This window comes from Talpa occidentalis, unplaced genomic scaffold (genome assembly GCF_014898055.3).
Source record: "Talpa occidentalis isolate TD23 unplaced genomic scaffold, MPIMG_talOcc4v2.1 talOcc4.6, whole genome shotgun sequence".
Lineage (NCBI taxonomy): Eukaryota > Metazoa > Chordata > Mammalia > Eulipotyphla > Talpidae > Talpa > Talpa occidentalis.
This window is the reverse complement of record NW_023604972.1, coordinates 2,236,070-2,259,647: the sequence shown is the minus strand read 5'-3', so window position 1 is coordinate 2,259,647 and position 23,578 is coordinate 2,236,070. Positions and strand designations below refer to the sequence as shown.

Sequence of the window (23,578 nt, the reverse complement as noted above, 5' to 3'; positions counted from 1 at the left end):
TGCAGGGCCTCAGGGCGCGGTCACTGCACGTGCGTGCTGGCGGCACAGGGCGCCAATGCGGGCAGGAGGGCGGCACCTACCAGCCTGCGGATGTCACGCTCGCACTCGCGTTTGATGCGGTGCACCTCGTCCTGGTGCGCCTGGTAGGCGGCGCGCAGGTCGGCCGCCTTGGTCTTGTCGGCCTGCATGCAGTTGCTGAGCGCCTCCTCCGCCTGCTTGCGCGCCGCCTTGAGCTCCAGGATCTCCTGCTGCAGGCGGAGGCGCTCGCCATCAAAGGTCCTGCGCGCCTCCTCGCGCGCCTCAGTCAGCAGCGCTGTCTTGACCTTGTCGGCCGCGCCGTCGCGCAGCACATTCAGCGTGGCCTGCAGCCGCTGCAGCTCGCCCTCCTTGATCTTGGCCGTGCGCGCCGCCTCCTGCTCGTGCTGCCGGATGAGCGCCTCGCGCAGCGCCTGCAGCTCTTTGGTCTTCTCCTCGTGCAGCTTGGCCTTGAGCTCCGAGATGTAGGCCGTGTGCCGCCGCTGCTCCTGCTCGCGCTCCAGCTTGGTCTCCTGCAGCCGCTCGCGCAGCTTGCCCACCTGCGGGGAGTGGCCGGTCAGGGTCGGGGTGCTGGGTGCGCGCCGTTCCTTCCCCCCACTGCCCGAGACCACCCCAGGTCCTGTGCCCGCTCCACCAGCTGCTGCCGCCCCAGCCCAGACCCTCAGCAGCCCCACCCAGAATACTCCACTATTCCTGGGATTTTCCCCAGACTGGGAAAACATCTGGAGGCGTGGGGCGGCGAGGCAGGTCTGCCGGCCCTTCCAGTCTGGAGACTGGTGAGGAAGGGCCCTTCATCAGCCACGAAACATGCCCAGAAATCATCTCTCACCAAAGCTGAACACACTTTAAGCCCGGAATATGTTTCCGATGCCTAGACGTGGGGTTCTGGAAGGACAAGGGGGGGCATCAGTGTTGAGCTGGGGCCCCAGTAGACAGGGGCTCCAGGGCACCCCCACATTAACCTCTGGCAGCCCCAGGAGAGGGTGACTGCTTTGCCAAAGGCGCTCCCACCCTGGGGGCTCCCACCCTGGTCCCACTGGCACCAGGCCGCCGGCCGCACCGTGTCTCCCTCTAATCAGCAAGCGACTTGCAAGAGTATTTGTACACTGCGCCAAGGGAGTGTTTACTTAAAACACTATAAAATGTTTTATTCAACCTTTTCATTTCGAGTGTCCCGTGGTGCAGAGACGTCAAGGGAACCCCGCCCAACCCAAGTGTGTTGTGCATCACACCAGCCTCCCAAGAACCGAGACAAACGGTCTCTCACGGGCCGGCGGCTCCCACGGAAAAGTCCTCCAGTGGCCCACACTGCACAGCGCCTGCAACGCACTGAAATTCATTTCAGGGGAGTTTTAGGGCTCAGCTGGGCGTGCATAAACCCTTACTTACGACAGCAAGGAAAGAAGCAAATAAAAGCAACCCAGTCAGAGACACAAACCAACATCTCCTTGCAGCAAACACTGAAATCACAGAAATACAATGAGCACACCTCTCCTGTCTCCCCACAGCTCCCCTCAGCCGTGGATCTCAGGGGAGCACCTGCTCTGCTCCCCACTCCGCTTCTGGTGTAGGCGCCTCTGGCCTGCACCCCAGCTCTTGTATGCATACATAAACTAAAAAAAAAATATAAATCTTTAAAAAAATAAAATTAATTAAAAAATCATAAATCAAAATGCAGACTACCTGGCCTCTGTAGTTCAAGGGTTATGACTGTATTGCCTGAAACATGCAAAACAATTTATTTCTTGGGTAATCTGATGCCTGCAATATAAGAGAATGGGCCTATTGCTATCTGGCCGAAAAGGAGTTATCTTATAGTTTTGTAAGAAAACACCATACCTTTTACAGAGCAAGAATTTGTTTCCCACGCAGGATAACAAAAGAGGCCATAGTTGTAAAAAACAATAAAATGAGCGGTCCGCCTCAGGCCCGCCCGGCCCCCGGGCTGGGTGAGGGGCTTCTCCTGGGGTCCTGAGCGCCGGGAAACGAGAGCTTGAATATTTGACATGATTTCTCCAGTGAAGGGCTAAATGCTCTGGCACCCCCCTTTCTAGGACCAGCAGCACCCCAACTTTCTATGGTTGACAGTGACTTGGAGTCAGGTGGAAGGACCTGGTCGTGCCCCCGTCTGCAACGTTGAGTGCACGTCCTGGCCAGCCACGTCCCCCAGAGGTCAGCGGTCTGCGGCCGGGCAGGCCCCTGCCGGTCTAAATGCTGGCCTGGTTTGGTCAAACCCCAGTACAGGAGTTGCCGTGAGGGTATTTTTTTCTTGAGATGTGCTTAATGAGAAGGCAGGGCACTGGCCACGAAGGGGTCACACCTGCCAGTCGAAGCCCCAAGAAAGGCCCGCGTTCCCCAGTGGGGAGGGACTCTGCCTCCAGGCGCCTCCAGACTCCAGACTGCATGACCCACTCGCGAGAATTTCCAGTGGCTGCTCTGCAAATTTCAGCTACGTCAGCCTCCAGGACCACGTGCGCCAGCTGCTTAAAACCCCCCTTTTGGGGCCTCCCTGGTGGTTCAAGGGGTTAAGACACAACCTATGAAGCCATCCGTAGCCAGTGGAGCACGAGTTTGATCCCCGGCCAGGGAGCTACCCACATGGTGCTCAGACCTCTCCTGACTCACCCGCTGCTCCCCTCAGCAGTGCATTTCAGTCCGTCTGCCTGTTCTGCTCCCCGCTCTGTCTCTGGTGAATTCTCTCATCCCCCGCATCTCTGGTCTGTACCCCAGCTCTTGTGTGCATAAATAAATAAATCTTAAAAACAAAAACCTTTCCATCTGTTCTTGGTAGAGACAGATGATAGTAGTGGATGGATGGATGGATGGACAGACAGACAGAAAGGTAGATCTAGCCATTGGCTCTGTTTCTCCCTGAAGCACCCTGATTATACAGCCTTCCGGAGCTTTCTCTTCCTCTCCCGTGGAAGGAGAATGGCAGCAGCAGCCCTGTAAGGACAGCTGGCAGGAGGAGAGTTGAGTCGGGCTCTGGGATCGTGGTCCCAGGTCGAGGGGCCTCCAGGATGTGCACAGTGCAGGGGGGCGTGTGTGCAGGGCAGCCTGGGGGTACCGGGTGTGCTCCTGGCAGGGCAGAGGCGGTCAGCAGAGATGGCACCAGCACCAGCGTGTGGGGCACGGATGCTGCCTGCCCTCACCCTGGCGCCCACCGGGGACCCTTGCTGAAACAGCACTCCTTGCAACGTGAAACAACAATTAGCATGAGCTTAGGTTACTTTTAATAACATTTAAATGCAACCGTAAAGTTTATATTTAGGCCTTTCACACCAGCCAATAAGCACTTTGCTGAATTCCCTGAGAATGAAATTCTCCTGCCTGCCCCAGGCGGAGCCCTGGAGAGGGCCCGAGGGCGGTGCCCCCAGCAAACAGCCTCTGGGCGGGGCAGGGAGGTGCCTGGGGGCAGCTTGGGCTGGGACCCCACGGGCCACGTCAGAGAAGAGAAAGCAGGTGTTTGGAGACTTTGTGCACCTGTCCCAGGTGAGGTGTGAAGCCAGGTCCGCAGGTGAGAAGCTGCCGTCACAGCTGCCCTTTAACTGCCCACCAGCCCCTGCCTGGCCTGCTGCGAAGACCAGGCCCGTCCCACAGGCGCCAGACAGACCGGCCACAGAGCAGGCTCCCGGGCGCGAGGCCTACAGCAGGGGCCGCCCCAGCCCCCAGGCCTAAGAGATCGATTCTCAGAGACTCTCAGAGAAACCGTCCCATCCCCGCCGCCTGGGGCTGCTCCTCCTCGACAGTGTCGTGGAAAGACGTTCAAAGACCAGCCAGAGACCCGAAGCCCACCCACCCCAAGGGAGAGAAACCGCAGCGCTGATACAAGTAGCTGGCCACGGTCCCAGGGACACGGGGCTGCACCCAGGGGCGGGGTGCCCTGCTGATGTGACACCCATTTTGATGAAGGTCAAGCTGAGGCTCGGAGAGGGCCAGTGTCCACCCAGCCCTGCCCGGTCAAGTCTGCTGGGGAGCCCAGCCCCCACCTTGCTCTTCTCCTGCTGGAACTCGATCTGAATGCTGGTCAGCTTGGCCCGCAGCTCCTCGTTGGCCATCTGCACCGGGTCCGTCTCCATCTCGGGCTTCTCGCCCTTGCTCCGGCTTTTCTTAGACATGCTGCCTCCTCTCAGGTGAGACGCCGAGGCCCAGGTTCACGCCAGGCTGCCCGCGGCCGCCGCCGGCTCCGCCGCGCTCACGAGGCTCCCCGGGGTCTGCTTGTCCTGGGAAACCACCATCACTCGGGACCCTGGGGCAGGAGGGAAGCGGGGTTAGTGGGGCCGTGGGGAGTCTGGCCCCTTGCTGGGGCCCTTGAGTTCAGCGGCAGCCAGCTCTTGCTGAGGCCTCCTGGGCCTGCTGCCGGCTCACCCGAGGAGGTCCCCCACTCCCAACGTTGCCCCCACACTTCTCAGTGGGAGCTGCCTCTGTCACATGGAGAGTGTTAGGGTGCAGAGTCCTGCCCCCTCCGGAGAAGAGACTTGCTTCTCACAAGCGCCAGTGACAGCCAGGCGGCCCCTCCTGGCTGCTGCATCCTGTCCCGCAGATGAGACTGCAGCACCGGGCAGCCCACGCGCTGAGGTGCGCAGGGTCAGGGGCTGGCACCTGTGCCTGTTCCCTGGGGAACACGAGCATGACGCGGGGGCAGGGAATCTGGAGCCCCAGCCCCCCTCCAGCTGGCTCTGCAGCGAAGTCTGAGGACATACTTTGAAAAGCAGCTCCTGGATTCCACAAAGGCTGGTGCTGCCACCACCGCCCCACCCCCAGACAGCTCAGTACCGGGCACTCTGAGCTGCGATCTCTGAGCCAGCAAGGCCCCTGCGGTCCCTCCAGGCCCCTGTGCCTGCCTGGCTAGGCCTGGGCTGGTCACCAGGTACACGGGGTGCCCTGTTATGCTATTGGGCCCTCTGGCACGCACATTCCTCTGCGGGACCCCCAGACTATCAAGCCCTCCTTGAAGGTAGGACTGTCCACACAGTCCACAACCAAAGCCTTAAAATAAGCCTGGAGTGACAGCTTAGTACCTCTGCCACCGGGATGCTGTGCCTGTACCACCTCTCACTGATGAGCACAACCACCCTAGCAGGTAGGTGATGGGGCTCAGGGCCATGGGTGAGCAAACTGAGGCATAGAGGTGGGGCGCCAGCGCCCGGCCTGGCTGAAAGGAGGGACGAGTATTGTCCTGGCCGAGGTCCACACCTGGGGGCAGAGAGCACGCAGGCCGCACCCGGTGCCACCCCAGCCCGGCCCTGGTCTCCGGTTCCCTTGCCCTGCTCTGCCTTCTTAACTGCTCTCCATGCGAGCACCAGACTTGCCTGTTTCTGCTGTGGCCCCTGCACAGGGTGTGGGCTGCGGACAAGCAGGGCCCGCCTGTCTCCTTCCTAGCAGGGCATTAAATAGCACTCAACGTACTGCATAAACAAGACTGTGCCTTGTCCAAGGGGGCACAGCTGTGCGCAGAGAGGAGCTCACCAGCCAACCGGGTCATTATGTCGCTGGTTCAGCAAGAGGTGACCTTCAGGCAGGCCCCACGCTGGGCATCAGACCTAACAGCCCCTGTGACTCCTCTCTCCTGGGCTGCGAGACCTCAGGAGCCACGTGCTGGGAGTGGCACCACCAAGTGGGGGCTGGATCCCCGCGTCACCTGCTGGAGAAGAGCCCGGTGGGCCTGCGCGGAGCAGGTGAACTGGCCCTGACGTGGGCCTTCGTGAATGCGGCAGCGCCTCCCCAAACTGAGCTGACAGCCGCCTCCTGGAATGCCCTCCCTCTTTCCCAACCACCCATCTTCTGTGGAATCCAGCCGGGCATCACCTCGGGGAGAACCTTTCGCTGATGCCATTTCCCGGGGATGGCCGGGGCCTCCGGCCCCAGCTTCCCTTCCTCACAGCCCCGTGGTGCTGTGCTGGCTCTGCCTGGCTCCCCCATCAGCCTGGCACTGCCTTCCCCTCCGCTCCCCGAGAGCCTGGCTCGGCGCCTCACCCTGAGTAAAGGCAGCTGGCACGTGCCTGTTAAACGCACGTCCCAGGGATGCCATCACCCCTTCCCCCCGCTCCCCGCAAGACCAGACACCACACAGGACGGAGGGGAGGAGTCGGGTCCAGGTGACACCCCATCCCCAACCCCAAGTCTCACCAAGCCCCGTGAGAGACTTAGCTTGACTCAGTGCTTTGCTGCGGCTTTCTCAGAGACAGGCCGTCACTGGCTGACAGCTCGCGTTTTTACAGATGCATAAATGCGTGTGGCTTTAGTTCTCAGAAGAGATTTAACAGAATCCAGTAGATGAGTCTCCTCTTCTGCTCTCTCAGGGAGTAGAGCTCACCAATACGGGGTGACAGCGGCAACGTTCTAAAAATTATCAGTAATCCTAGCAGTGCTCCGAGGGTGGGGCTTGGGTCAGTAAGCGTCAGCACCTCTAGGTGCCTTATTAGGATTTCAAGTTCTCTGAACCCCACTGGGGCCCAGAGAATCAAAGCTGGAGCGGCCCCAGCCTGTGAGTCTCAGCAGGCCCTCCCGATCATTGTGATGCACGCCGCCCTTGAACAGGCAAGTCTGGAGTGGGGGGAGCCCCAAGAGGCCACACAGCTGGCCCAGGAACACACAGCAGGACAGCACGGCGTGGGCTGCGCACCCCGGGCCGGCGACCCCAGAGCCGGGTGGCAGGCCCCAAGACGACAGCCGGCGCCCGGCCTGTGCAGCGGGAGGCCGTGCAAAGGCACCGCGCAGGGGTCTCCCTCCCTCCCCGCAGCGTGGGGCGGCTCAAGGCTCCGAGCAGGCTGGCCGCCCCTGCTCGCCAGCCTCCGCGGGCACCGGGCTGGTCTGCAGAGGCCAAGGCCCCCTGAGCGGACTGCTTGGCCGGGTTGCTCGTTAGACTCAGATCCTGAGTATAAAATGCTAATTTACAATTTTTTTTAAAGTTGAGGGGTTCAGAAAAGAAGACAAATTAATTGACAGCCCCACCCCCACGTCTCGCCTTCTCCCCGGGAGTGGGCGTCCCGCCCGGGCCTTTCTGCGGGGCCGCTGCCCTCGACCCTCGAGTCCCGCGTCTGAGAGCGGCTCTCGCGCTGACAGGCGGACACGGACACGGGCTCAGCGGGATCCGGCGACGCGGCCCCAGGCCGCCCGGGCCAGAAATGCCGGGTCCAGGCTGGGAAACCAGACCTGGGTCTCCATCTTGGGCTCCACGGAGAGGACCCTCCCTCCATGTCTCCTCCGAAGATGAAAAAACAGGGCGAAATGTCCCTGACTCACATTCAGTGTTTCTCTTCCTCACCAAGCCCAGATTAAATCAAGTTCTCTTTCTAGCTACGGGGATTATTTCCCCCCCACCAGCCTCCAGGCTCCCGGGGAGCGGGGTGGGCTGGGCCGCACCTCCCGCCTCCCACCAGCACGGGGCGGATCCTCATTTGTCCCGGCTGGGGAAGATGGGGTTGGACGCCTCCGCAGCCGGCCTCGGGGCCCCCGGGACAGCACCGGCCAGCGGTGAGACACTGCAGGACAGTCCCGCTGACCGGTCCCCCAAGCCTCTGCCCCTCTGCACCCCTGCTCCCGTGCCCGCACCCCCTTCCCTCCTCCCAGGTCTCCGCCCACCTATGCCCCAACCCCCCAGGGCCAACATCTGCTTCTCTCGGCAGGAACACTCCAGCACATCAGGAGGGAAGGAGCAGCCAGGTGCAGGCGCACCCTGCGCTCCCGTGGGCCCCAGCCCAGCCTGCGCCGGGGTTCTTTGCAGCAATGCTGCTACCTCCCTACCCACCCCACTTTAGAGAAGGGGAAAGTGACCCAGAGGAATTAAGTGGCCTGCCCAAGACCACGGACTGGGAAGCAGGACCCACCATTCCGAGCTCTCCTGCCTAAAGCCTTCGCTACTGTGCCGGGAATTCAAGGGCAGCGTCTGCGGCTCCTCCTGCCTGCATCCCCGCCCCGCCCCGGCCTGACGCTGCAGGGACGCCCCACAGGGTGGTGTCCGTGTCCAGGAGCAGACCACGTGCCAGCCCCACTCCCAGGTCCCTCCCAGGCCTGCCTCCACCCCCTCTTGATGGACAGGCCGGCCACACCCGCGCCTGCCTCTCTAGAACCCCACAGACTCCATCTGGGCCCAGAGAGTTGCCCTGGTGAAGCTGGTAGGAAGCAAATCTTTTCACAAGCATTTCTGAAAGCACAGGTCTCTCAACGGAGCTGCCCAGGGCATGCATGGAAGAGAGAACCCGGATCCACACGCCCATCGAAGCCCCCCCTTTGGCCGCCACATGGGGGAACACGCCGGCTCTGCGGCTGAAGCCCAGGGCACGCTCCTGAGAGGCAGGTCTCCCCCAGGCTGTGCACAGAAGGAACGAGCTGTCCCCTGAACCGAGCCGGTGTGGCCGTGACTAGTTGTGACTAATTCCCCTGTGACCACTGCCGGCCCCGACACGCTGTGACCACCTACGGGGGTGCCAGGTGCCAGCCTGGAATAGCACTGCCCAACACCCCCAAAGGACAGCAAAGCCCCAAAACTGACTCTGGCCCTGCAGCCTCAATGCCGGTTCCTTACCCCCAGGCCCGGCTTTCGCCCTCTCTGGAGGCACATGTGTGCAGGGGCCACAGCAGCCCTGGCAGACAGAGCCCTTGGAGCCAGCCCACGGCCACCAGCCAAGGCAGTTTTCCCACACCCCTGCTCACCCCACCTGCCGCCTCGGCTGTGCACGCCGAGATGTCCTAGGACAGAAGCCCAAGTGTCCAGGAGAGCAGGCCAGCCCCGCGCGGACGCCTGACTCTGCGCAATGCCAAGCCATTCTGGGTCTTTCACCTTGAAGTATGACGCCTCATTATTGCAGCGGGGTCTTCAGGGTCTTCCCCAGGGCAGGCAGCCACCCGCCCACCTGCTGATGTAGGACAGACTGAGCTCCTGTTGAGCCACATCCACATGCATCCACCTTGACAGCCAGGAGGCAAATCCCGGCAGGAGCCACAGAGCCCGCCCAGGCCTCCCTGCACCTGCTCCACACAGATGCCCCGGCCACAGGGTGCAGCTGCAGACTAGGGGCGCCCGGCCCCCTGTTAACACAGGGCTTGATCAGGGTAGAACGGGAGCCCTGAACCTCCAGGGCACCCCCAGCCCTCGATTTCGAACCCCATTTTTCCTTCGACTCGCATTGTGAGCGTGGGCCGCATCTCGCCCTCTCTGAACTGCAACTTCATACTCCAGAGAGTGGGCAGTTGGACTGGACAGTGTTTCCCAGCCTCGGTCACCGCGCCGGAGCTGCTGTGATTTCTGCGTGCTTGCATAACTCACTGCTGCAGCCGAGTCGCGAGGTCTAGAGGACACTAAATCCGCAGCTCAGCGCCCGGGCAATCAAAATGGAGGACACGCAGGGACCCCAAAACAGCCCCTCGCTCTCCCTCACAATGCACCTGTATTTGCTTCATATTTTCTTTAAAACCACTGATGTTTAAAAAGTTAACGACGACTTCAGCCTTATTCTAAGCAATAATACTCACAAAATCACAGGCTCAAGGGGCTAGATTGTCTCTCATACACACAGAAATAAACGCTACAAAAATAAAACAGGTTTGACCTCACGCCTCCGAAGGCGTCTTTCCTGTACCCCAGACCCTGCCAGCCTCTTCTGGCTCAGGGAGGCTGGATTCCACGTCTTCCTTGTCCGAGTCTAGCCCACGGCCCGCACACAGCAGGCGCTTACTAGCCACTCTGCTCAACCGGAGGGACCGCCCAAGGCCCATCTTCCTTTATCTCCCGTGGCCCGAACCCACTGCCCTGTGTCCTGCAAAGCCGACAAGCGATGTCCAGAGGCGAAGCTGCAACTGACACAGCACAGCAGGTGGGATCCCGGATGCCAGCGCTGAGCACCACAGGCTGCTCCGCCCGGGCCCGCTGCCTCCAGCCCGCTGAGCTATTTTAGTAACTCGCTTGCTTTCACATCAAAACCTTTTGCAAGACACAAACGAGTCACATCTGCAACCCAGAAGGAAGTCACCGCGGCATGTGGAGAAAGGCTGGTCGCCGGCCAAGCCCCAGTTTCATGACCAGCTAAAGAACTGAAAGGAAACCTCCTGTGCCCTTTGTAATCAGACAGGAAGCCCTTAAAAAAAAAAAAAAAAGAAATAGGAAACAGACTGGGGGTGCATGTTGGGCTAGAAGAGAACGCTACTGCAAGAGAGACCCAGGACACAGGGGGACTCAAGACCCACGGGGCAGGCACACGTGTGCAGGGGGCACGGCAGCCCTGGCAGACAGAGCCCTTGCAGCCAGCCCACGGCCACCAGCCAAGGCAGTTTTCGGTTGACGGATAGCCACCCCAGGGCCCCCACCAGAATGACCTGCTGGCGTCACCCAAATATCCTGTTCGCCTGTGTGCGCTGGCTCATCAGCCAGGCCAGCCCTTACTTCTTCTCTACCCAGAAAACTCCTATTCATGCCTCAAAGGCCAAGGATCGATGGCTGAGTCCAACTATCACCTCCCACGAGCCCTTACCCAGAGCTCCCGCAGAGTGGCCGCCTTGCCACGGAGGGGGGCCCACTCCCCTGGGAACACACTGCGTCCCTCCTCCTCTGGGAGCACCCCCACAAGGCCTCGGGTGGGCATGGGCATCAGCCCCCTCTAAGCACTCACACCAAGTGCTTAAAACAACCCCAGGCAGGTGCTGCGTTTCAGGGTGTGGCAAGGAACATGCTTGAAAGTGCTTGGTGGGAAGCAGGCATCAGGCTCCAGGGCGGAGACTCCAGGAAGCCCCAGGCCTCTGGCTGCCGACTTACCCTGAGGCAGCCAGGCACCGAGCTTCGCGGCATCCATGGGCGTGCAGTCCACAACGCGGAAAATAAGAAGACAGCTCATCTGCTGATGTCCAAGTACTGGACGTCCTCGGGGAGTGCAACAGGGCTGCCGGCCGCCCAGACTCTGAAGCTCTGGTCTCATGCCAGGTCCCTGGATCCCCCCACACCCCGTGAATGGCTACATGTGGCTGTGGAGGCTGCTCCAGGGGGCTTGCCTGCGCCCCGTTCTGCACAGCAGTGTGTTTTCTTCCCACAGTGTGTCCACAGCAGAAACAGCACCCACACTTTGGGGAAAAGTATCTGTGACCTGTAACAGACCCCAGGTTAATGTCCAGGCTAGACAGAGGGGCTTGTAAACCAAACTGCTTTAAGCGACACCCCAACAGAAAAAATCAGCACAAATCAAGAAGAAGCGAGGTGGCCAGGACAAGACACTCAGCCTCACAGCTGACCAGTGCTGTGGGGCAGTGCCCCATCACTGGGGCGAGGGCTGTCCACACCCCAGCTGGCAGTCCTGGAAAGTCGCCGTCCTCAGTCACTCTCGGTGGCATGAACTAGCAGTCTTCTGGGGTGCTGCTTGCAATCTCTGCATAAACGCTAGCTATGGAGGATGGACGGATGCATGGACGGAGTGCTTTCTCTCAGTGGCTTCCTTTCCAGAACCTGCCCCAAGGGGACAATAATCTGCAGGGTGTGCCTGGTTCAACAGACCTCGGTGCAGCCACCCCTGGGGCCGAGGGGAGATCTCTGTCCCCGCTGCAGTGCATAAAATGTGGGTCGCGAGAGTGTGATCAGGACACTCGCCAGAGTCCTGAGGAGCAGGAGGCCAAGAACGGCTTCTATTTGGGGACCGGGGGAGCCCCGAAAAGGAAGAATTCTTAGAAAGAGCAGTGCGAGGAGGAGAGGACGGGTCGGCAGGCAGGCTGGGCGGGGCACAGAGTGGCAGAGACCAGCTCAGAGAAGCAGCCCGCCCCGGGGCAGGAGTCACGGGGCCCAGCCCGCATGCCCCACCGGCTTTGGGGGCCCCCAGTGCGGGCGGAAGGAGCTGAGTGCCCAGGAGATGGCTTCCTCTCCTGCACACCAGCATAGCCAATTCGTGAACAGAATTTGCGGGTGATTCCATTTATAACCACATTAGAAGCAGGGAGGAATAAACAGCGCAGATGTCCAGAAGAGAAGAAAATGGTCTTTCTTTCTTAAGGACACAGAAGAAAACCCAACTGAGAACCAGACAGGATCACCCCCAAGCCAGGGCCCCCTTCTTCTGCCTGTGCCCACCCCCACCCCGCCCCGGACCCTTGTCTGTCCTCAGAGCAGAGGGTCCCCCACGCCACGGCCCTCGGCCTCATCCTTCACTCTGTCTTCTCATCAGCCAAACAGGCCCTTCTCTGCACCAGCCCTCCCCGCTCCTGGCCCACAGCCCCGTGGGCAGCCTGCATCTGGACGGCCTTGGGGTCCTTCCCGCCTAGCGCTGTGTGTCTGAGCTACTCTTGCACCCCAGGCTGCGAGCTCCTGGCGGCAGGGGCTGGTCTCAGCTGTCTCGACTCCTGCGGCTGCAGCTCAGCGGCCACGTGGGGTACTGGGCGCAGGGACAGTGGGTGGAGGATGCTGATGGCTGGAAGGACAGAGAGATCAGGCAACACCACCCCGTTCAACGCAGGCCCTGAGCAGGGAATCCACACCCCAAACAGGGTTGGGTCCAGGAGGTCCTGAGGGACTGCCGGGCTGAGCTGCTGGATTTGGCGGACGAGGCCCTTCTGCCTGGGGGCCTCAACCTAGCTCATCTGGAAGGAAAATCCCCAGAAGACTCCTTGAAGGGGGAAAACGGAGCCATTTCTCAAGCTGGAAGGGTTTCTTCCAATGGGAAATTTTGTTCATAAAACAACTTTTAGAAATATACAAAATTGAAGGCCTCCCTGGTGGTGCAGGGTTCAAGTCTCAGCGCTATCAAGCTACCACCCGCCACTGCCACATGCATTCGATCACTAGCCAGAGGCAGCAGACCTCTCCGGTCTCCCTGCCGCTCCCCTCAGCAGTGTATTTCAGTAGATCCGCCTATTCTGCTCCCTGCTCTGTCTCTGGTGATCCTCTCACCCCCCTGCACCTCTGGCCTAGACCCCAGCTCTTGTGTGCATAAATAAAAATACTTAAAACTAAAATGTACAAAATTTAAAAGAATAAAATACCGAGGAATAAATTTAGCAAAAAATGCACAACATTTGAAAATTAGAGTCGTTGAAAGAAATTACAGATGCAACCAATGTCTGTGGATCAAAAGATACAATATGGTTAAGAAATGGATTACAGATTCAATTCAATTCCTATCAAAATGCCTGCTCACTGCTTCATAGGAAGTTGATCCTAAAATCTATATAGAAATGTGTATTTCAATGGCCATAACCTTCAAAACAAAACAAAAGAACAACGCGGGGAGATACCACTTCCCAGTTTCAAAACTTACCACCACGTTACAGTAATCAAGACAGTGTGCTAATGGCATAAGGCCAGACATACAGAAACTGGAGTAGAATAGAGAGTCCAGAAATAAACCTTTACAGGCACAGTCAAATGATTTTTGACAAGGGTGTGAAGACCATTCAATAGGAAAAGAGCAGCCTTTTCAACTGATGGTGCTGGACAATGAGGTCTTCACAGGCAAGTTCTGAGGCTGGAGCCCTACCTCACAGCACATTCAAAAATGAACTTCAGTGGATCACGAACCTAAACGTCGCTGAAACTATAGAACTCGTAGAAGGAAAGAGGAATAAATTTTCAAGACCTTCAATTAGGTAATGGCTTCTTAGGTAAGACACCAAAAGTACAGTGACAGAGGAAATATAAATTGGACTTGATCAAAATTTAAAAAACTTGAAGGATACTGTTATGGTTTTTTTTTTTAATTTTTTTTTAAGATTATTTATTTATTTATACAAGCACTGGGTAGTCAGAAGCGCGGGGGAGCAGAGCAGGCAGAAGGACCGAAGGACACTGCTGAGGGGAGCAGCGGGCGGCAGGAGAGGTCTGCGCGCCATGTGGGACCCTCCTCCGGTGGTCAGGGAGCAGCCGGGGATCAAACCGGCGCCGCAGAGGCTGCGGGCAGCTTCGCAACCCAGCGCTCAACCGCTGCGCCACTGGGGAGGCCCGATACTGTGATGGTTTGAATACTGTTCCCCCAAAATTCATGTCCACCTAGAACCTCAGACTGTGACTGTATTTGGAAATAAAACTATAACCCACAGGCTGAGAAAAAATATTTGCAAATCATAGGTCCAGTAAGTGGCTGGTAGCCAGAATATATAAAGAAGTCTTACAGTTCAACAACAAAAAGACAACCTTCTTTTAAATGGACAAAGGATTTCAATAGACATTTTCCCCAAAGGGATATACCATGGCCAACAGGCGCAACGTCACTAGGCAGTAAGGAAATGCAAATCAAAACCACAGTGACACAGCACTTCCCACCCACGAGAAAAAAAAATAGAGAATGAACTTCTCTCTGCAGCCACTTCGTTACTGTCACCCTGGGAAACTCGTGTGTGTGTGTGTGTGTAGCATCCATGTGTATTACACATACCTAGTATATACATATGATCTATATCTAAATTGATTTATTACCATTAAGCCAAATAAAAGCCTGGCGGCTGGAAGGAGCCGCGCCCAGGGCCTGCCAGCAACTGCTGGGACAGATCAGACTGGAGACATTCAATCAAGCCACAGACTCGGGGAGGGGCAGCCAAAGAGGGGGCATCCGTGGAGGCAAGGGCAAAAGCCGATAGTTCACAGGGCGGGCAGAGGCTGTGAGGGCCCAGGCTGGGAAGCAGCACGAACCACCAGCGAGACCCAGAACCACGCCTATGGCCCTCAGCGTCCTGCCAGGTGCAGCACACGCCTCCCTCCAAGAAGGACAGCTGTCAGTCCCCTGGGGCCGGAGCCTTTCCTTAGCACCAGCAGACAAACAGCCCTGCGGACCTGTGTCCCCAGCTGCCATCTGTCCCTTGCCCTCCGGACCCAAATAGCCAGACTAACCAGCCCCAAACTGGGTTCCCTGTCTCCCTCCTTCACAGCTGTGCCTCCATGTTCTGAACCCCCAGGAAACCCCCACCAAGCCCCAGGTCAGAAACGCACTATCCTTCTTAGCTACTGCTAGTAATCGCCACCAGATTCGATGATTCAGAGGTTCTCAGAGGTTCTCAAGCTGCTGCGTGTCAAAACCCCTGGAGGACGAATGCAGCTCGCAGGGCCCAGCTCTGCAGGCCCCTGACTCTCCTGCGCTGCCTCTGCCGGTGCCCGCCAGGCCTGCGGCCGTTGCTCTGGGGTGGACTCCTGAAGGCAGGCACTGGGCGAGCTGCCAAGAGACATATCTCGAGCAACTCTTTGGAGCAAATAGGCTATTTCCTTCCATTTTACTGATGAGAAAAGAGCACAAGACAGGCTGAGTTGCCTTCATAAAACAAGCAAATGTTTGCCTTGAAGCTGGTGCACATATTCCTGCAAAACTATGCAAACTTTATTGATGTTTGTCATCAGTAGTCAACAACTGACAGGAAGCAGAACGTCTCTCCTTCTCCACACGCTCCCACGTGAAGTTCTCCGCTTTTCCCGGACACACCCACCCGCCTGCTGGTGCCCCAGCACTGCTCTCTCCCCATAAGCAAATCCCTCCGAGCAGGCAAGCGGGAGCCGTCTGGCCTGAGGCAGTGAGCGGGCTGGGAAAGGTGCTCGGAGCAGGGCGCGCACCTCTAGGCCCCGGGAGCTCCCGGCTGAGAAGCCAGCCCTCCCACTTCACATCCTGCTGAACTCTCTACTTCCTGGGGCTGGCAGTGACCCCAGCCTGTGGCACCGACCAGACGATCTGCAGATAACATTAATCAGTCCCAGCTGCAGAAAGCAGGTCTCTAATAAGGAAGGAGTCAAGATCGTGGACAGATAGAGACCGAGGCCAGCCCCACATCTAGATCCTGTGCTGAGCCAGCCCTGGTCTGCGCTCCCTCCTGTCCCCTGGGCCCCTGGTGAGCCAGTCCTGGACTGGGCCTCAGGGAGAAGAGGGCCGACCCCGCCCTTGCCCCTCCCTTCACAGCTCATGGCCCTCCTGCTGGCCCAGCCCTCCGTGGCCACTGTGAAATCACACAGTCATCAGGCCAGGAAGTGTCGGCTCCGGGGCTCTCACACCCAGAGCCAGGACATCAGTGCCTAGACAGATCAGCCAGGGCACAGGAGCCCCTGCGTGGCAGTGGCCACATCCCCCAAAGGGACATTTGCTCCCAGATGCCCAGGGCCCCGGACTCTCATCCCACAGGCTGGATGGGGTCTTTAAATGAGGATGCTTCTCTTACCTGCAAGCTTCTGCCCATGTGGCTGCCTCGCCCAGGCTGCCTCCCCTGTCCATCTGCTCACCCACCGACACTGATTGCATCTCCTGGGCTCCCAGCTCAAGGGCAGATTGTGAAACAGAAACAGCTCCTGCCCTCCCACTACCCAACATCTGGCAGGAGAGCAGCTGGTAATCAGATGACAGCAATAGAGTAGAGAGGCGCTCAGAGCCTGGGGGCTTCCTGGAGGAGGTGACCTGACCCCCAAACTGCATCTTCAAAGAGAAGGAGGAGGCTCCAGGCTCACAAAGGATAAAAAGGAAAAAGACACCAAGCCGGACTAGGTCTGCGTATGTCTGAGGGTGTTCCTACAGGCGCTGGGAAGAGCTGGGGCTCTACTCACCGCAGCGTGGGGAAAAAGAAGGCCCCTGAATTTCCCTGTTTGAGTAGTTACAATAGCAAATACTGCTTCGGCAATGTTAGAAGGTAACAGAACTAAGAAAATTTTAAGGGAAGGAGAGAAATGAAAAAATGAAAGTTGATCCTAAAGCAAAAATTCTAGAAATGGGATGATTTCTCTGTGGAGGGAGGAAGGAATCCTGTGAGAAGTCTGGGCCTCTCTCTATGTCAGGGCTGCCCCTCCCCACCCCAGGTAGCTCCAAACTTAACCGAGGGCCTGAGGACGGGCGGCGCAGCCAGCCCCAACCGCCATCCTGCAGAGAGCACCTTTTACAAACTCGACTTTGCTAAAGTTCCAAAACTGCAGAAACGCCCAAGAACAGTACAAGGCCCTCCCTGCAGCTTCACCGGCCTCCAGCCTCCTGTCACCCGAGCCGAGACATTCTTCTATACGTACTGGTCTGCTCACCAGCAGCTCGACGGGAGACGCAGACACTGGCGCTGCCCTGGGCGCTGCGGCTTTATCTCCAGCCGCGGCCACTGTGAAATCACACGGTCATCAGGCCAGGAAGTGTCAGCTCCGGGGCTCTCACACCCAAAGCCAGCAGCGGCCACAACCGCGTCCCGGGGAGCGAGTGCCCCTCTCCCCCGACGGAGGCCTGGAGCGTGCCAAGGGCCAGCTGGAAGAGGACGCGGCCTCTGCAGACCTACTCTGAGCCACAGACCAATCCCCAAGTGATCAAGCGGGAGAGCCCCCCATAACGGCCAGAACGAGCGGTCGGCGTGACCAGGTAAGGAACGACCTCTGACAAGTCCCGGGGCTGGCAGCCGGAAGGGATTCTGGGCTCGGGGAGGGAGGGTGCCGCACCCTGTACTGATGCCAGCCCAGGTGTTGGCGGAGGAAACACAAGCCCAGTGCCCCAGGTAGAAAGGCGGGTTCCCTCTGCCCCGGAGAGCTGGCAAGGGACCAGGCGGCCTTGGTGCAGAAAAGCAGGGGCCTGGACTCACACCTCTCAACCTGCTGAGTGACTTGGAGAAGTCACACAGCTGATGTGGCCTCAGTTTCCCCAGGCGAGAAGCCCAGCCCTTCCTGAGGCCCTCGGAGACACTGCTGTGCTCCCAGCCGTTCTCCAGGACTCAACAGGGCTTCCCCTTAGAGGACCGATTTCTTCTGCCTCCTCCTCCGATTCAGGTGGGAGGAAGAACAGTAAGTCCTTAAATGGTTTGAACTTGATCTCGAGCACAGCAGGGAGCCATGCAAGGTTTATACCACGGAGGGAAAAGACAGTGACCCCTAGCATTTCAAACTAGTGACTTGGAGTCAACACAGAGGGCTGCCTGGAGGAGGCACCTTGGAGGCAGGAAAGCACTGAGGTTGCATCCTCCTTGGGTCGGAGAGAAGAGGCCAGAGGTGAGCCACAGGCAGAACATCTCATGAGGCAGAGCCACACAGGACGCACAGAGCAGCCCACGGGGAGGGAAGCCCACGGGGAAGATGCCCAAAGCTTAGCTCAGCTGTATTGTGCATTTTAATCTATTTTTGAATCTCCCCACATCTGAAGCATGCGCCCATCACTCCACCACAGAGCTGCTTTTCTGCAGAGAGGAAGCGGCGCTGTGCCACGCTGCCCAACCCACTCAGGACAAGGCGGAGGTTGAGGCAGATAACTTCACCATGTTTACCGGTGGCGACACTGGCTCAGCAGCAGACCCACCTCAGGCGCAGGCCTGAGCCCCCCTGGACACGCAGCCACTCTGGGAGGTGGACACAGGTCTACTGGGCACTCGCCTGCTCCTGGCATCACCCAGTTCTCCCGGTGAGTGAGCCTGCTAGCAGCACTGACAGCCTGGGTGGCCAGCAGGCGTTGGAGCCTTTCAAATGATGGGCAGGACACAGCCCTTGTTGCCATGACAGTGACCCCTGCCTGGACACCTACTGAAGCCGCAAAGGAGCATGGGGAGGCAGAGGGTGTCAACAGAGGGAAAAATATTTGGCAAGTACTGACGTAGAGGAGCGAGCTCCAGCCTTGATGGGACAAGAAAGGCCCCACAGCCTCTTGTGCAGAAGGGACAGAGCCGGAGAGGGTAGAGCTGATCTGATGCACACGGGGAGGCAGGACACCAACCTGCCTCTTCGCTCCCAAGCAGACTCCCCACCCTGACCTCCTGCTTAGCCTCGCAAGGTCTATCAGCCACATCAGCACCTGCTCCAGAAAGCCCTCCAGGACTGCCAGGGCTCCTGCCCCGACCGGGTCAAGCTCCCCTAGAAAGCCCAAACGTCACGTCAGTCAGACCAGAGTCAAATCCCGGCCCCATTCCCTGCTGCCTGTAGGCTTCCCACCAACGCGTGTCCCCTGAGCCAGGGGGAGCCCTGCTTGCTAAGGCCTGCCCAGGTCAAGGGAAGGACCCAGCTCTACAGGGCCTGGTGAAAGGCCGCCCCTTCCAGGGACTGACCAGAGAAGAGCCAGATAAGGGCTGAGTTCCCCTGAGAATCAGCTTACCCCCGCGGTCCCCCTCAACGCCACCACCCAGGGCGGAGCTGCCACCTTCCTGGCGGCCTGGGAAGCACCTGGCTCCATCCTGCCTCGCACCTGTTGCCCTGCAGGCCACACCCCTGCCCTCCACTGCTCTCCGCCCACCTGCCAGCCTCCCTCCCAGCCACCAGCGAGGCCCCTTCCCCAACATGCCATCACTCTCCAAGAGCAGAGCGCACTGACAGAAGATTAAATGCTACTGAATTAGCCCCAACAGAGCCATAAAACACTAGTTTCAAAGCATCCCAGTTCATGAAAAGCTTCCAATATTAGCAACAAACTGCCTACTTCAGTTTCCCACCAAACACACCCACCCACAAACAAACAATGCCTGATAAAATCGCTACCCATATTCACAAGGCACCAAACAACGTTCTCAGCAGAGAGGAACAAGAAGAGCTTATCACCGTTCACAGGAACATGGTAAACTTCCTTTAGAACATTCTGTGCATGTGCAATTTCCCTTTTTCTTCAGATTTTCCCTGTAAAACCTTACCAGATGCAGAATAGAAGAGAAACTTGGAGGCGGGCATGCGCAGTGGGGATCGATACTGCGCTGCGAGAAAAATAAAGCGTCGTGGCAGCACCCACACCCCTCTGCCAGCACAGAATCCAGCACAACGCAACAAACATGCACCAAGTACTAGAACCAAGTACTAGAACATTTACACAGCCGTCCAAACTTCCCACATTCCGTCACCTCTCAGCCCTATGACAAGGGTATTATTAGTGTCTCCTTCTACTGTCCCAACAGGAAGGTCTGAATAACTTAGCCAAGGAGACCCGACCAGTAAATGGGGGTGAGAGGTTGGACCCAGGTGGTCTGGCTCCTGCTCTGCTATGTAGCTTCCAGGTGCCAGAGAGTAAGCCAGGACCTGAGGATGGAGGCAGCAGGTGGTCCGGGCACTGTCTCATCAAGAGAAAAGCAGGGTAGGTACCTTTACTGCATACCTGGGCACAGAGGCTGCCCTCCCGGGAAGGCATAAGGCGTCAGGTCTTTACACATGTAGTGCTTATGAGGTCCTGGGAAGGCATGGGCTATTTCGCTCATTTCATAAGGACCAAATTTCAGTTGAAAGCAGGTAAAGGATTTGTCCAAGTCCCCACTTGCTACAAGGTCTTTGCTCTTTCAGTTGCCACTTACTGGTTCTTGACAAACTCCTTGCACCATTTTGGACTCTCCCCTTTACTGAAGTGCCTTTTAAGAAGTCCCAGAAAAGGCCCCAGTCACAGGTCGTTTCTGCCCCACCTCTGCTGAAATGAGTCGTGAAGTCACACCACCAAGAATAAGCAGTTCGATTAGCAGCTTCCAGGCATGGCGCAACCCCTGTGTGGTTTCCACACCCTTTCTACATAAGCCGCTCAACGCGGCTCGATAAGTCTGCTCCCCAGCGGACACCCCAAGTGCCTGCAGCGGGCGGGACACACAGAGCTCAGACCTGCCCTGGCTCCTCTCAAGAAAATGACTCCAGAGCTGGGGGGGAGTGGGGGCGGGGGGTGCTGAGGCACTTAGAGTGAGAGCAGGGCTCAAAGTGAAGGGGCACTAACGACAGAGCTGGGCGAGTGTCCAGCCAGGCTGCTCACTCCCAGTCACCAGGTCAGGGGCCGTGCTGGCCTAGGGCTGGTATCCTCAGGGTCCCCCCATACTCTCAGAGGAGTTAGGGAGGCAGGCAAGGAAACAAACTGGGGCAAGACCAGCCAGTAGGTAGGGGACCAGGGGCTGTGGGTCCCTGTGGGGCAGAGGAAGTACGGCCTGCACTGGTGGACAGTGGATGCTGAGAAGGGGGGATGTGGGCGATGAGGAGGGGAGGGCAGCAGTCCCGCAGCTTCGTTCATTCACTCGTTTGTTCATCCACGCATTCAACGACACCCCAGTGCTGACCATGGGGTGGGCACGAGGCCTTCAGACATGAGTCCCACACGGCCCTGGGCGCCAGCCAGTGGGGTGAGCGACAAGGCCCACAAGTGGCCATGCTGTGACAGCGATGTGCAGGGCCTGGGGCGGGGCAGACACCGGAGGAGGCTGAGCTGCCTCTCCAGGCAGCAGGAAGGGCAGGAAGACGACATAGACGGCGAAGACTGAGGGAGCGAGGGTCCTGGCAAGGTCAAGGATGGCAGACTGTAAGGGTCTGTCGGAGTTGGGACTGAATGTCTATGTCTCCCAGCCCCACAATTCCTATGCGGAAACCCTGATCCTAAGGAGATGGGATTGGCAGATGGGGTTTGGGGTGACGGCCAAGAGACTGTGCTAGAAGAGACAGGACAGAGCTGCTCTCTCTCCACCAAGTGAGCACACAGTGGGGCAGCGCCCACAAGCCAGAAGGACACCTGGAGGTCGAGACAGAAGACCCGGCCGTGACGTGGACAGCAGCGACACCCTCAGAATGGTAACCCATATCTGAAACGGAGCAGAACTGCCGGCATTTCAGAGCCCGGGGAGCCGAGGGCCGGGCAGGCAGGGTCTCGAGCAGCAAATGTTTGATTTGACGTTTCTAGGCACAATAATTTTAAACTACAAACACGCCCTGCAAACTCACATAAGCTGCACAGCCGCAGCTCTGGAGAGCCCGCTGCAAGGCCCGGCTGCCAGGGGAACACTCGGCCAGGCATGGGTGTGGCGGCCCAGCCCCTGCGCCATTGCCAGTGAAAGGTGGCCTGGGACGACAAGACTCATCGAGACTCATCAAAACCTTGTCAACTGCACATGGCATATTTGCATACAACCTATGCTGTGCGCCCTCCTGCATACGTGAAATCATCTCTAGATTACTCATAACACGGACCACAAGGTAAACGCTAGGGACGGTTGTTATACCAAGTTGGACTGCTTAGGGAGTAACCATGAGTCTATCCACAAATGCAGCCACGCAAGGGCTAACACACAGCACGTGTTTTCCATCTTTGGTTGGTTGAATCTGCAGGTGCAGAGCCCAAGGATACAAAGGGCAAAGTGCACAATCTGATGCTATTGGTGGAATATTCTATACATGACTCTTAGCTCTGGTCACGTCACAGTGTTAAGTTTCCACTTCCTTGTTGATCTTCTGTCTAGTTCTAGCTACTATTGAAAGTGAGGTAACGAAGTATCCAACTACTGATATTATTGTGAATTATCTGTATCGTCCTTCACTTCAGCCAGTTTCTGCTTCACACATTTCAGTGCTCTGTTATTAGGCACATGTAAGCTTATAAATGTTATCGTGATGGATTGATCTTTTCCTCCTTACAAAATATTATAAAATATCATTATAAGATGTCTATTTTTATTTTAAACCTCTCTTCTAGGTATTAATATATTTGCTCTAGCTTTCTTAGAGTTACTCATTGCATGTATTTTATTCCTCCATTCTCTTACTTTCAATCTCTTGTATCCTTAAATCCAAATGTGTGTGTCTCTTATAGACAGCACCTAGTTAGATGATTTTATATGCTCTGACAATCTCTACCTTCTCACTGTATTGGTAATCCATTCACGTTTAATGTTATTATTGATACGGTTGTGTTTACATCCTTCGTTTTACTCTCTGTTTTCCATGTCTCATGATTTGGGGGTTTCTCTATCCTTCTTTTGTTATGTTCTTTGCATGAAGTGAGTCAGACATGGTGTCACAGAAGACAACCAACTATTTCTTTTTCATTTAAATAGCAAAACTACTTTTGACTACTTTTCAGTTTCTTAAATGGCTAATTTCAAATTAATTGTGATTTTTTTCCTCTGTGGTTCCAGTAAACAAGAGCAAATCAATTCTTCATCCAATAATCGCATAACATCATCTACAAAAATATCCATTACCAGCTTCCTGGGTTGGAAGATTTGCGGCTATAGCTTCATCTTTGAAAGAGGAGGAGGATGGGACCATTTGCACTGTTTTAGGGATGACCTTCATGACAAGCCCGCTAGACTGGCCAAGACAGCCTCCGCCCGAAGTGGAACAGGACAGTCAGAACGCAGGGCAGGGCGGTTTCAGATGTCCAAGCTTCACTCCTGCAGACACTTGGCACAAATGCTAAAGAGACCCAGTGAGCAGAGGTCCTGTCTGTACCTGATACCTGATCCAATAAACAGGCAAGACGCCGTCCTAATCTGATCATCCCCTGTCCCTGTCTGAGTGATTCAACCCCCGCCCCCCACCCAACCTCCTTGCTTCGACCTCTTATTGTACCTACAAAGCCGTCTGTTTATCAACAAACATGAGAAGCTACAACCCAGGAGCTTGTGAATCATGAAATCCGAAATTCACAATGAACTTCGTGGCCACATCAGGGTCGGGTCTGCCAGCGTTCCCTTCCCGCCTCTGGCTGGACCACTCCCAGCTGCTGACAGCCTAATCAGCAGTGGGATTTGTTTGCATCTGGTCTGAAGTGTCTTACTTATATTGGTTTTTAGCAATCCCTGTAGAAAACTCGGGGTGGGGGGGACTCCAGCACTCAGGTCATCACAACTTGGGTTCATCCTGGGTGGCCCATGCACTCAGGGAGATAGATGGTGTCGGCAAAGCGCCCACTTGCCTCATGGCCTAAACAGATTGGGT

The 23,578-nt window shown here is 57.2% G+C and overlaps 2 protein-coding genes across 2 annotated transcripts in view; one reads left to right on the top strand and one right to left on the bottom strand.

The window, feature by feature from the left end:
* JAKMIP1 (janus kinase and microtubule interacting protein 1) overlaps positions 1 to 4,275 on the bottom strand; it is a 47,879-nt gene extending 43,604 nt beyond the window's left edge. The window contains exons 1-2 of the mRNA XM_037529246.2: positions 4,026 to 4,275; positions 81 to 575 (exon numbers count right to left, since the gene is read on the bottom strand). Of these exons, the coding sequence (XP_037385143.1) occupies positions 81 to 575; positions 4,026 to 4,154 (624 nt within the window). The 5' untranslated portion in view covers positions 4,155 to 4,275. The remainder of the gene's footprint in view (positions 1 to 80; positions 576 to 4,025) is intronic.
* A 1,606-nt stretch (positions 4,276 to 5,881) lies between these two features.
* On the top strand, positions 5,882 to 23,159 carry LOC119261291 (uncharacterized). Its single transcript, XM_054688292.1, has 6 exons — positions 5,882 to 6,034; positions 16,766 to 16,965; positions 17,584 to 17,704; positions 18,075 to 18,329; positions 19,801 to 19,976; positions 22,774 to 23,159. The coding sequence occupies exons 1-6, from the start codon at positions 5,882 to 5,884 to the stop codon at positions 23,132 to 23,134; spliced, it is 1,266 nt and encodes a 421-aa protein (XP_054544267.1). The 3' UTR covers positions 23,135 to 23,159.
* Positions 23,160 to 23,578: the final 419 nt, after the last annotated feature.

Bases quoted from the DNA above. Each gene is read 5' to 3' on its own strand.
- LOC119261291 (XM_054688292.1), top strand. From the start codon at position 5,882: ATGGCCGGGGCCTCCGGCCCCAGCTTCCCTTCCTCACAGCCCCGTGGT. The intron at 16,966-17,583 runs GTACTGGTCTGC...CAGTTTCCCCAG, and splicing joins GCCGAGACATTCTTCTATAC to GCGAGAAGCCCAGCCCTTCC. The intron at 17,705-18,074 runs GTGGGAGGAAGA...CCACATCTGAAG, and splicing joins TGCCTCCTCCTCCGATTCAG to CATGCGCCCATCACTCCACC.